This window comes from Gorilla gorilla, chromosome 15 (assembly GCF_029281585.2).
Source record: "Gorilla gorilla gorilla isolate KB3781 chromosome 15, NHGRI_mGorGor1-v2.1_pri, whole genome shotgun sequence".
In the NCBI taxonomy this organism is placed as follows: Eukaryota; Metazoa; Chordata; class Mammalia; order Primates; family Hominidae; genus Gorilla; species Gorilla gorilla.
In genome coordinates this window covers 98,214,804-98,228,113 of record NC_073239.2, presented here as the reverse complement: position 1 = coordinate 98,228,113, position 13,310 = coordinate 98,214,804, and the positions used below count along the sequence as shown (strand labels likewise).

The window sequence follows — 13,310 nt, the reverse complement described above, 5'->3', positions numbered from 1 at the left end:
CAGGCTATCAAATAAGTTCTTGAATTTTCAATGTGAATCCATTTCTAAAATCTTGATTTCTAGATGCCTACTTCAAGAATGTGCCCCTTGGACAAGGCAAAGTCCATAGGCACTGGGAGACTGTTGAGAATCCTGTTTCTCTAAAATTCAGCCTAAAAGTGACTCCAGAAACTCATTGTTTAAATCACATCCAGGTTTGCTTGCTCCACGCTCTTCCAGACCCCTGCCCCAGAGTAACCCTTCACTCTCATTTCCTATGCTAGTGTTAACACTCTAACTCGGAGGAAACAAATTTCAGAGTGAAATGCAAAAGGATGTGTGCTAAAGCACTGCCTTTTGAAGTAACCTTTGCATTAAGCCCTTAGAATCTAATTACCCAAGTGTTATTTGCCTCCCTAAGTACCCATGCCCATGCAGACTGAGCTTAAAGTTCAGGAAGTAATCACAAAAGGAAATCAGAAGGGAGATCTCAGGCTCAGCCTCTGAAGACTCTCCTGTCTGTGCCTGGCCTCTCCCTCCTCCTGGGTGTGTCTGCCCGCCAGAGAAGGCCAGTGAGTAACCTGCACATTTTTTTTTCATCTTGGCCCTTCCCACCCAGACAAGAGGACGGAGTGGCAGACAGGCAGGCAGACGGCAGTGAGTCCTGTTCAAGCATGCTCGGAGCATACCTCCACCCGCACCCACCGCCTGGACCCCTCGCCACCCTCACCCCAGCCCAAGAGGAGCCAGAACCCCGGCGAGGGTCCGGAGGGGGCCTCTGCTCCCAATGGTAAGGGCTGCCCGCAGCAGGAACACTTCATTCATTTTATTTGCTTTGGTGTTGGCTTTTCTTTTTGATTGTGTTTAGATGGCAGAATTTCTGAGACAATTGAAGGTGTTTTGTTTGGTTAGTTCTCGGTGGTCCCAAGACAAAGAAATGTCTTTTCGCAGGAGGGTTTATTAGAAGTTGTAACCCGATAGCCTGGCCTGGGAAGAAAACTTAACATGCTAATTACCTCTAGTTAGTACAATGTACCCTTTTGGCACTGTAGAAAAACAAAACAAAACAAAAACTACATTGCTTACCAAATAGGTTTTGAGGAAGAAAAAGTGTGAAGGATTGTGGACATTTTAATAGATAGGCACCTCTCACTAATTGAAATGTAGCTTAAGTGTCAAGATAGCTTTGTAATAGACCAAGGTGATATTTTATCTCAAAACAAACAAAAAAGAGGCCCTTTATTTAAAGGAGTTCAGTGTGGAACGGAAGATGCAAGGTGGGGTTTGAGGAAAAGAGTTACAAGGTAAGTCCAATTAAATATTTGTGAACATGAAGGTATTGAATTAAATCTGTGGTGCTATGGGAAGAAAAAAGTCTGTGTTCAATGTGGAATTTGTGTGGCATTTAAGGGAGAAAACTGAGATCTTTGTACAGTGTGTTGAGAATTCTTTGAGAGAATGGTCGGGAGGCAAATGGTGGAGGCTGGGAAGCAGGTTTTGTGCAGGGAGCTGGTGCCAAGGCCCTCTCCCTCAGTTGCTGTGGGTGAGAGAGTAATTCAGAGTAATCAAGCACTGCATTGTTAACAGGCTTGTGTGTCTCAAATATTTATTCTAAACACAAGCCGTTGATTGCACTGACATGTGAAGGAATAAAGTTGCTGCCTCTGTTCCTGGCCTAGTCCAAACTTTAATACCTGGGAAGATATTCATAAAAATGTAGGAAAGACAAGGCTACATGTAAAGTTAATTTGAGGAATTACATCAGAGTGTGAGGATGCTAAGCTAAGGGGTTTTATAGGAGGGCGGTATGGGAAATGCAATAGAAATTGCCCAAACTGAGGCACTGCCATGACACCTGTGAAGGTTTGACCTATGCCAGATGACTCTGAATATGCAGCACAGGTTTGTTTTACGCAACTCTGTGCGGGCAACTTAAGGATTCCCTGTACGGAGCAGCCTATGCTTAACATGTCCAGGTTTCTAGAGCTGCAGCAAATTGCCCTAAAACACAGCATACCAAGATGGCACATCTGAACTTTCTGGCATATAGGAAGTCTATGAAGTTGGCTGTGAGTGAGGGTATGAGTGGGGAGGGTCACAGGTAGGGTGAAAATTTCTCTCTTAGGGTGAATGCCCCTCTTCCAAGTTTCAGGAAAGTGCAGTATGTCTTTTGCTGGAGGTAAATCAGCAATACATCATCATTGTCATGCCCAGGGTTCCTGTGGTGATAATGCCAGTAGTTTGTTTTTTTGCAGCTCTAGTTTCCCCTTGGCTGATTAATCGAAAGCATAGATTGCTTGCAGCCCCATCAGCCAGGTCATTAGAAGACAATCCAAGAATGCCACTTACTTGGAGGCCAAGTGAGCAAGAAGTGGGGGTAGGAACCATGATGATGATTTTGCCTAGAGATTGCTGGTTCAAATTTGTGACTTTTCAGTTATGATTAAAAAACAAATAGAAGCCACTGTAAGTCGCCCATGCAGTTAACAGCACTGATAGCCATCCTGACTCTCATAGGCATTTGTACATTGGATGCTACACGTTACGGTACAAAACCATCACCACTCCAAACGTGCTTCTCTCCCAGAATCAGTGCTCAGGAATAGAATACAGTTTAGAAGAGTGTTGGCAAATTTCCTCCATGTAGTGCCAGCCCCCTGTTAACTTCAGTAGGGATGGCACCAATTCAAGAGGTGGAAGAAGAGACCCAGGGCCAGCAAACACGACAGGTTTTTATTAGGGGGTACTTATGTAGACGGATGGTCCAGTCGCAGCAGGCTGAACAGGAAAACCACTACTACTTACAAAAAGCAAAAACATGCAGTTTATATAGCATTTTCACTTAACACCCACCCCCTAACCTCCACCTGGCAACTTTCATTTGACCAAATCAAAGGGCCTTGATCGCCTGTATGGTCCAGTTTCCATGGGATGGGATGGGGGCTTCAGATGTTCCTCATGGATAAGAAATGGGTCTCTGGGTTGGTTGCTCCCAGAATCCTTAGCTCAGAACTCTGAACACATTCAAGTGCATCTTTTGTACACTCCCATTCATGGCCTGTTTGGTATGTTTTTAGAACTCCCTGGGATTTCTTCATGAAGCAAATTGAATGCAACATCTGCTTGAATTTGGCTTTCCTAAGGCAACTGTATGGTGAATTTAGCATTTCTTTTTATTTCATTGTGTTTTGCATCTACTCCTGTTGCTTAGCCCTTTAAGCAGTGATCCTACCAAGCTGATTGAAAACTGTATAAAGAGGCATCTGACTATGGACTTGAGATAGCCTTGCCTTTGAGCAGCGTGTACTTTCTCCTTACCAGTTGCTGAATCACCTCCAAAAAGCCTTCAGAACAATACCCAGCTGTGGCCACCACTCTACCATCCTGTGTTTTCTGGTTTCTGGAAATCTTTTTTTTTTTTTTTTTTAAAGTAGAAACAGGCTCTCACTTTGTTGCCCCGGCTGGTCTTGATCTCCTGGGCTCAAGTGATCCTTTTGCTTTGGCCTCCCAAAGTGCTGGAGTTACAGGCATGAGCCACCGCACCTGGCCCACACGTAAACATTTAAAGAATTTGAGCGGAGCTATCCAAAAGGTCATGGTGATTTTTCTGAAAAATAGAAAGCAGCACCTTAGCTGTAGAGATGCTAGAATAACTGCTGCGACATCCCAGACACACTGCATGCATCTTGGAGCTTGGATCAGGGAAAATAGTTGTGGATTCAGGCCCTGCAGTATTAGTGTGTTTTCTAAGTGGTCACAGTCTGGCAAGGGTGGGTAAAGAAGGGAGGTAGAGTGAAGAGGGCCTAGAAAACAGCTGGTGCCTAAAATCTAATTAGCATCAGCCTGTAGTCTTTAAGGAGCTCCAGTTTCCTGCTCGTTGGGGTTATTTGCTGGTCTTGTGTGTTATCTTTTCCTGTAATGTTTCTTCTTATGCTTTGGTGCTCCTCATGCTAATGCTCTGGGGTCCTTTAGAGGGTGTGGCTCTGATGATCACTGTCACATTTCATCTGTAGGCACATCCTAAGCCAGGAAGAGACAGCGCAGAGACCTGTCCTGAACACATCCTGATAAGAGGGGAGTGTCATCCAGTCTTCTTAACCCCAAAGGATAATACAAAATAGTGCTGAGAGTAAATAGATTGCTTTCGCTTTAGTTTCAGACTGAGATCTTGAGGATTAAGTATGATGTGTGCATGTGCAGGCAGGAGTAGAAATAATGAATGTAAGATGTAGCTTTAACCTGTGGACTTTGTAATTTTTGAGATGAGAGTGAAAACTTCAGCCCTCACTTAGAAATCACATTTGGCTGGAAGTGCTATTTCTCCCCCATGTTATGCTGTGTAATGGATTAATTATAAAAATGGTCATCACAATTACTCTCCTCTTTAAATCTATTTCTTTGAGATAGGACTTTGCAGCTCCTCTTATCAAGGGTTGGAGTCTCTTTCCCTAGCCCCTGAATGTGGGCTTGGGCTTATTACTTACTTTAGCCAACAGAATTCATAGAAGTGAAGGTGTGTGGGTATGTCAGTTCCAAGCCCAGGTCCCAAGCCAAGGTCTTAAGAGGCTCACTTACACACTTCTGCTTGCTTTCCTAGAATCTGGCATCTCTTGGAATGTAGACAGAATGGGCTTGCTTGCTGTGGCCCAGAGACCCCGTCACCCCAGGTGACAGTGACCTTACACTGGCCACGTGAGTGAGGCAATTCTAGACCAGCCAGCTAACCTCAGACACTTGAGTGGGCCTAGCAGAGATCAGACAAATCCATCCAGATCCATAGACTCATAAGCAATAATAAATGCTTATTGTTTCAAGCTACTGAGTTTTGGAATGGTTTGTTATACTAACATAGCCAACTGATACGTAGTTCCCTGGACATGGTCCCCTTATGGGGTCTATTAATGTCATTATAAACCCTTAGTTCAACTCAGTAGAAGAGATTCAGTCATTGGATGGAGGGGTTCTATTAAATGGGGGTGGTGGGTCCTCAATTCTTGTGATTGTCAGCATTACTCTGAGACATTTTTAACACAGATGCCTAGGCCTTGTACTAGAGTATTCAATCAAATATCTGTAGATGAAGGTTCGGAACCTGTACTTTTTAAAGCTCTGGTAATTGACCAGGATTAAAACCCAATAATTCAATGGTCTTGTCAATCCCTTCCATTACTGAAAGATGCAGTGATTCCAGTTCATCTATACTTAAGCAAATAACACTCAGGTGGTTCAGAGTTCATTACTGACTTGATATACTTCTAGCTGCAAAAGTAAACTTTATGATGACCTTTGGCCAAAAGCAAACTAACCCAGATGCTAGATGGGAAAAATCCATAGTTGCATATTGATGGCTAGAATGTATATTGTTTACCAATGTATCTGCCTGGGGTTTAGAACATGATGCGGACTCATGAATAAATCCTGGACACTGGGAATGTAATAGGACTTTGCTTTGAGGATCTTAGAGTCTAATGAAAAAAAAAAATCAGGTATAAATTACTTATAATGTAGTAAGAAAACAAAGCAAGCGTATTTTAACCATTAAATTTCAGGTGAAATTTTACTATGGCATATGTACCAGTTGTTGCTTACAATAATGCTGCGTTACAAACAACCACAAAATCTGTTTTATACAACAATGTACATTTCCTAACCACTGTGTCTGTGGTTTGAGGGGGGCAGTTGGTTGATTTTAGGCTGGACTCTAGAGGCGGGTAGCTTTATACCACGTCTCTCATCCTTCCCTTGGCACCAGCTGCTACCTTTAGCATGTTATTCTCATGGAGATGGCAGAGATGGGGCTACAAGCCACAGTGTGCAAGCTCATTTTAAGCTTCTGATAATGTCACTAATCTGTTAGCATCCTATTGGTCAAGGAAAGTCACATGACCAAGCACAGTGCCAGGGTAGGGAAATGTATTTCACTTTTTCATTTGTTTTAATTTTTTATTATATTTTTTGAGATAGAGTCTCACTCTGTCACCCAGGCTGGAGTGCAGTGGCGTGATCACAGGTTCCGTCTCCCAGGTTCAAGTGACTATTGTGCCTCAGACCCCCGAGTAGCCGGGATTACAGGCAGCGGCCACCACACCTGACTAATTTTTGTATTTTCACTAGAGATGGGGTTTTACCATGTTGACCAGGCTGGTCTCAAACTCCTGACCTCAAGTGATCTGCCCGCCTCAGCCTTTCAAAGTGCTGGAATTACAAACGTGAGCTACCAGGACCGGCCTATTTCACTTTTTTAGTGTGAGAAACTGCAAATACTTGTGGCAAAGGGCATGGATATGGAGAAGAGTGAAGAAATAGAGCCATTAAAATACTCTTCCCCAGTGGGAGAAGGGTGTATGAGGAGGGAGTTGCGTTTTTTCCTGCTTTGGAAGGCTCCTAAAGTCCTAGCTGGACCCTAGAATAACCCAGAAGCAGAGAAGTGTGCATCCTCTGGAGCCATCTTCTGCTCCTCGTGATGTGGAAGTAAGCAGGGTACTCATAGCTGCTGTGGTCTGTCTAATGGAATTTTGAAGGGAAAGAAACTCCTGCCTTGTGCAGTGGCTCACTCCTATAATCCCAGCACTTTGAGTGGCCGAGGCTGGCAGATCACTTGAGGTCAGGAGTTCGAGATTAGCCTGGCCAACATGGTGAAACCCCGTCTCTACTAAAAATACAAATTAGCCGGCCATGGTGGTGCACGCCTGTAATCCTAGCTACTCGGGAGGCTGAGGCAGGAGACTCGCTTGAACCCAGGAGGTGAAGGTTGCAGTGAGCCAAGATTGCACCACTACACTCCAGCCTGGGCAACAGAGTGAGACTCCGCCTAAAAAACACACCCCCAAAATAAAAAAATAAATAAAAAACAAAAGAGAAAGAAAGTCCTGAAGATATCTCAAACTTGATAGCTGCAGAGATGGCATTGGAATTCCTGTAGAATGCCTCTGTTTCCATTCCCACTGTATCCTCTAAAATGTAAAGATTATGGGTTACTGGGCTTGGTTATCCACTTCCCAGTTCCAGGAGGGGTATTATGTGTGTGGTGTCTTTACTTTAGATCACATGATATCCCTTTATTGTCATCCCGTTTTTCTCAGGTGAAAAGGTATGAGTTTCCATCTACTCTGAACACTGGGACCTTTTCCCATAGCTGAGCCCAACATTGCAGTGGTTAAAAGAGATTTGGGTGAGACTGTCCCTTCCTGATGGCACATCTTTCCCTGATTTATTTTGTGAAAGGCTTGTGCCTAAGCCTCTCTCACTGAGACAGGAAACCAGTGTTGTCACATATGATTGAGATTCTCAGATATTCTCCAGGGCAGAAATTATGTTTTATGGTGACACTAAGAAGAAGAATAAAGCACTTTATTTTAGGCCACTAATTTATAGGCTTTGCTATTGATCATTCTGTGCCTTTCAATATATGTGGCTAGTTTGGTTTGTATATTTGTCCCCTCCAATTCTCATGTTGAAATGTGATCCCCTATTTTGGAGGTGGGGCCTGGTGGGAGGTTTGGGTCCTGGGGGCAGATCCCTCATGAATGGCTTGGTGCCCTCTCTGTGTTAATGAGCGTGTGCTCCCTCTGTTTGTTCACTCAACAGCTGGTTGTTTAAAAGAGCGTAGCATCTCTCTTGCTCTTTCTCTTGCCACGTGACACGCCTCCTCCCCCTTCACCTTCCCACAGTGAGTAAAAGCCTCCTGAGGCCTCACCAAAAGCAGATGCTGCTGCTGTGCTTCTTGTACAGTCTGCACAACCATGAGCCCAAATAAACCTCTTTTCTTTTTTCTTTTTTTTAAGACAGAGTCTCACTCTATCGCCCAGGCTGGAGTGCAGTGGCGCGATCTCGGCTCACTGCAACCTCTGCCTCCCGGGTTCACGCCATTCTCCTGCCTCAGCCTCCCATGTAGCTGGGACTACAGGTGCCTGCCACAATGCCCGGCTAATTTTTTGTGTTTTTGGTAGAGACGGGGTTTCACCATGTTAGCCAGGATGGTCTTAATCTCTTGACCTCGTGATCCACCCGCCTCGGCCTCCCAAAGTGCTGGTATTACAGGCGTGAGCCACCACGCCCGGCCAAACCTCCTTTCTTTATAAATTACCCAGTCTCACGTCTTCCTTTGTAGCAATGCAAAATGAACTAACACTGTGGTGTATCAAATTTACCTGTGAGGAAACTGAAGTACAAAGGATTATGTAACCTTCCTGAGATCACATCTAATGGCCAACTGAGATTAGCCACCTATCTTCTTGTTTTTTCAGCTTTTTCTTGGCAATCTGCTGATAGTACCTTGTTTCCCAAAACAAGCATTACTTACTGAGTATAGCATTACTTACTGAGTTGATCTTCCTAAGAAACCCTGCCTCCCTACTATTTGTGCTCCATGGGAAAAAAGGAAATCTAGCAGGAAGGTGTTTAACAATATGAGATGTCCATACCACAATGTTAGAGAAAGTAAGCTGGATTATAGGTCATTCCTAAATTGCATTTCCTGAAGTTTCTTCATTACTGCCCTGACCACAGAAATAGATGGCGAGGAGACTATTTAGAAGTTCTCACAAAGTCTTTGTGACTGTGCTGCTTTTACACGTTTTCTGAGCCCTCACCTGCCATTTCTGTTGCTTGGTGACTGTAAATGAGGGATCATAACCTCATGTTCAGCAGTGGTTCCCTGACAGATTATACTATTTCTGTTTTATGTGAAAAAATTTGTGTAATTAAACAACGTGTTTTAACTAATGTTTTGTAGGAGGCATGATATGATTGGAGCAGGCATTTTTATTGGTATTTTTCTCCAATTAACACATGCAAACAATCAAATAATTATAATGGCCCAGAAAATATAGGGTCTGCTACAACTGATAGATAAGCTGGTTATCTTGGATAGGTTGTTACCTTTCTGGTGATGTTTTTGCTGTAAATATCATATTGTCTCCCGTATACATGGATGCTACATAATATATTGTTGTTTGAGCAATAATTTCATATCCTCCTCCTCTTCTTGCTCAATGCCAAGGGCCGTGTCTGCTCTGTTTACCACTTAAAACCTGGGAGCCAGCATAATAGAGCCTAAGTAGGTATTGAATGAGTGAATGAGCAAATGCTAAGACTACAGCACCCAGCTCATAAGAAAAATTTGGGATTCTTCCCAGGTGTTTCTGCCCCTGAGAAAGGACAGTGAAGGGTTAATGTTCTCTGCGGGAGCAGGAGGGATTTGGATATGGATCTCAGCAGAGCTGCTGGAATCACATTCTTTCTGCTACTATAGCAACAGGTTGAGAATTCTGCCAGTATCCTCGCCTGCCTACGTTGGAAATGCCTGCATGCAGGCGACTTCATTGTCTGGGGGGACCACTGTTTTTTCTATGATGTTTCAATAAAGCAGCTTCTTTTTGGAGACAAAGAGACAGCACGAAGCAGGGGCTAAGAATCATGGAAAGGCAGAGAGAGATCTTGTTTTTATTTGAGGGACATTTCCAGTCTTTTGTCCCTTGAAGAGGTGTTGAGTGAGGAAGGAATTGAGGTTTCATCTGTAGTTGGTAGCATCTTTTTCTGTCTTCTAAACGAGGCCTCTCTTCTGAGGTGTAACCCCTGGCAACATTTCAAAAACTTTCTCTTACTATTATTGCTTAGCAAATAGAGTGATAGTAAAAACTCTTGCCTGTGTTCACTTCTAAATTTGGAGGTGCCAGAATGGACCAGAATGTAGGTTTTCCTCTGCATTTACCTTTCTTCTAACCAACTCTGTATCTTCGTTGTTTACTGAGAAGGAAAAGCTAACCAAGAATGCAAAATGGAGGTGTTAGGCCAGGCATGGTGGCTCACGCCTGTAATCCCAACACTTTGGGAGGTTGAGGTGGGAGGACTCCTAAAGCCCAAGAGTTCAAGGCTGCAGTGAGCCATGCCACTTCACTCCACCTTGGGCAACAGAGTAATACCCCCGTCTCTAAAAACACAACAAAAAAAACAGAGGTATTATTTTTATTTGGTGTAGCAGTGTTGTAAAGAGAAGAACATGAGGAAGCTACAGAGGAAAGTTGCTTAAATGGTATTAAGTTCCCAGGGGGCTTCACAGCATGTAATAAAATGCCTAGCTTATTACTCAGGCCTGTTTCTTGTGATCTCTGTAAGTGGCAGGGAAGGCTCAGGTGTGGTGATAATCAGAGCTTAGGGCTAATTGTGGATCTTGCTGGGTTAATGCATGGAATCAATAGGCCTTAACTGTCACTTGGATTGATGGATCACTTTGCCACAGTACCATGATGACATCTACATCTTGTTTTCACTTTGCGTGCCGGCAGGAAAATCTGCCTGGTTCACTCTTTGTTGCTGGTTTACAAATACATCTTGTCAAAAATAACCTGGACATATTGAGCCTTTCTTCACAAACAGCACAGAATTCAATTTTTCAAAGCTTTTATCTTTATCCCACTATAGACCATTTGAATATAGGATAAACCCTTTCATCTTGTATAAATTTCAAGGGCCCCCATCACTGCCTTGAAGTTTGTGTGGCCACTGAAACTGCCGTTCTTGTGGCAGTGTAGTCAAAAGGGCACTGGGTTGGGCACCAGAAGCCTGGATGTCTGGTCCTACCAGGAAGTGGCCTTGGCCAGCTCATATGGGAATTTTAATTTCACTATATGTGAAATGAAAGACTTGGATGAGATTTCCAGGATTTGTCTTACATCTCTTCCTACATGTGAAAAAGCAGTTGTTTTAAAAGTAGAACAGGCTTTGCTTCATTGAAGTCTTACAATTTGCAAGGCACTGGAAGGCTCTGTCGCTTACTTCTTCCCTAACTCTTAGTCACACACCACATCACCTCTCTGCTTCAGTATTGCTTCATCAGGGAAGCCTTCCTTGAACCTGAGGCTAGATCAGGACTCCCAGAGTATGTTCCCTAATAAATCTGTTATTTTCTTTCATCATACTTAACCACACTTTGTAATGAATGATCTGTTTCATTGGTGTGTGTGTATGTGTGTGTGTATTTTTTTTTTTTTGAGACGGAGTCTCTCTTTGTCATCGAGGCTGGAGCGCAGTGGCACGATCTTGGCTCACTGCAACATCTGCCTCCCGGGTTCAAGCGATTCTCCTACCTCAACCCCCTGAGTAGCTGGGATTATAGGCACCCGTCACCACACCTGGCTAATTTTTGTATTTTTAGTTGGCCAGGCTGGTCTCAAACTCCTGACCTCAAGTGATCTACCTGCCTCGGCCTCCCGAAGTGTTGGGATTACAGGCATGAGCCACCACACCTGCCTGGCCTGGCTTTTTTTTTTTAATCAATTTTCTTTCTCACTGTGAGACTGAAGAGTTGTGAAGCAAGCACCCAATCTGTTTTGTTCACCATCGTATCTGCACGTAGGAGTCATGCAGTAAACATTCACTGAACGACAGAAGGTGCTGCGTCAGGCTTTATGGAGAGTCTAAAGATGATTATATTGCAGTCTCTGTCCTCAAGGATCTTAAGATTTACTTTCTCTGTTTTTCTTCTCTTCCTTTATTATCTACCTCTAAGACCCAAAATATGCTACTGGAAATTAAAACAAAACAAAACTCCCTGGATTCTTGTCTTTGATCTAATCACTAGATAGGTTTTGATTTTCCTTGACTGGACTGGTAAGTCTTTTGTGACAGAAACCACGGAATGAGGCCAGGCCCTGGAAGGAGATTATAGTAGATAGTATGTAGAATGGAAATTGTAGACAGAAAGAGAAAGAAAGAGGTAGGAAGGGAGGAGTACAAGGAGGACAATGACAAGAAGAGCAATGAAAACACGGGGCTTTGCCCTTTTAATTAGTTTGCCTGTAAAGGTCCTTCTTTTTTGACTGCCAAGCCTTACAAGCAAGGACGTGTTTCTTAAATAGAATTCTTACCGGCATCGTTGTGTAATAGCACAAAGAATTTGCTACCAAAAGATGATTACATGCATACAAAAAGTGGTCTGAATTGCATAAAATATTTTGCTTTCAAAAAATTACCAGTTTTCAAAAGGATTGGCAGGTTCCTGCAAACCAGTAGTTATGGTCAATACAAGCAAATGCATCATGAAACCAGAGCTAGCCATTACACCAGTTATGTTTAAACAATGAAGGGCAATTTGATTTTAAGCAGCTAGGCTAAGTCTAGATGCTGGGAGGCAAGAGGGAGAATTCCTTAGGTTGGAGGTGTGATGGACGTTCATCTGCTAGGTACAGAAGACTTAGGGGGAAGTTGATTGAATTAGAAGGTACAACTTCTTTTCTTCTTTCTGAGTTTGCAATTTATAGAGGAAGTAGTTCAGGGGAGTTTTACTATGTAAATTAAGTTTCAGTAGAAAGCATAAGCTCTCCACCTTCAAGAAGTGAAGCAGCCTCTTTGCGTTACCTTGAAGACAGGTGTAGATAAGAGAGTATGGGCAGGTAAGACCAGTAAAAGTTTTTCTGACTCCTCTCCCTTAAGTGTTTAGCTTTAATGGCCAAAGTCAGGCTTTCTCTGCATAGTTATCTGAGGTTCCCTTCTTGCCAGCACCCACAGACACAGTGGGTGTTAGTAGCCTGCCTTTTTATGCTTGCCTGGTCCAGTTGGGAGCTTAGATCCCAGCAGACTCTATCCATCCCAGAACCATTTCACGAAAAGAAAATGACTAAGACAATCATGTAATCTCTCTTCTTATGAGGGAGAAGGAATTTTAGTCAAGAATGCAAGGTGTGCCTGCAGGCTTTACACCTATGCTGCACACATGCTGCGTACACAAGCGTGGGCATGTGCACACACACAGGTCCATTCTGCTTATTCACTTAACTGATGAAGAGACATGCCGTGTTGGCTAAAGATCAGGAAATAATTGTGTTGGGTTGACAAGCAGCCAAACCATAAGGCTCACATGTCTCATTGGGCAATATTAATTGGCCAACCTTCATTTAAAAAATATGTAAAACAGAAGTAATATGTATGAATATAGTGCTTTCCTACCTCATGTCCCCTGACTCGTTTCCAGAGAAAGTCTCCTATAAGCATTCTCTTTGTTTTCTAGGGATCTGCTTCTTTCTAGACCTGTGGGAAATAAATAACATTTTAACAGAATTATTTCTAAAGCAAATCCCTTTCTTTTCAGTGGCAAAGCCTCTATTAAATCTCAGCTCTGCCACTTCCTAACTGTACAACTAGCAGCGATGTTGTTTAACCCTTGTGCCTCATTTTCGTCAATTTTATGTGGAGTTAATAGAATGTCTCTGTCATAGGATTCTTGTGAGAAGGAAATAAGATCATCTAAGAAATCTTTTTTTGTACAGTACCTGGCTCATCGTATGATTTTTAAAATTGTTACTGTATTTAATAATACCTTGCAGAGATATTCA

The 13,310-nt window shown here is 43.1% G+C and overlaps 1 protein-coding gene across 1 annotated transcript in view; it reads left to right on the top strand.

Annotated features, from left to right (window-relative positions):
- LOC101127591 (stonin-2) overlaps nucleotides 1–13,310 on the top strand; it is a 260,143-nt gene that overhangs the window by 110,374 nt on the left and 136,459 nt on the right. The window contains exon 6 of the mRNA XM_063698159.1: nucleotides 599–769. Coding sequence (XP_063554229.1) covers nucleotides 599–769 — 171 coding nt within the window. The remainder of the gene's footprint in view (nucleotides 1–598; nucleotides 770–13,310) is intronic.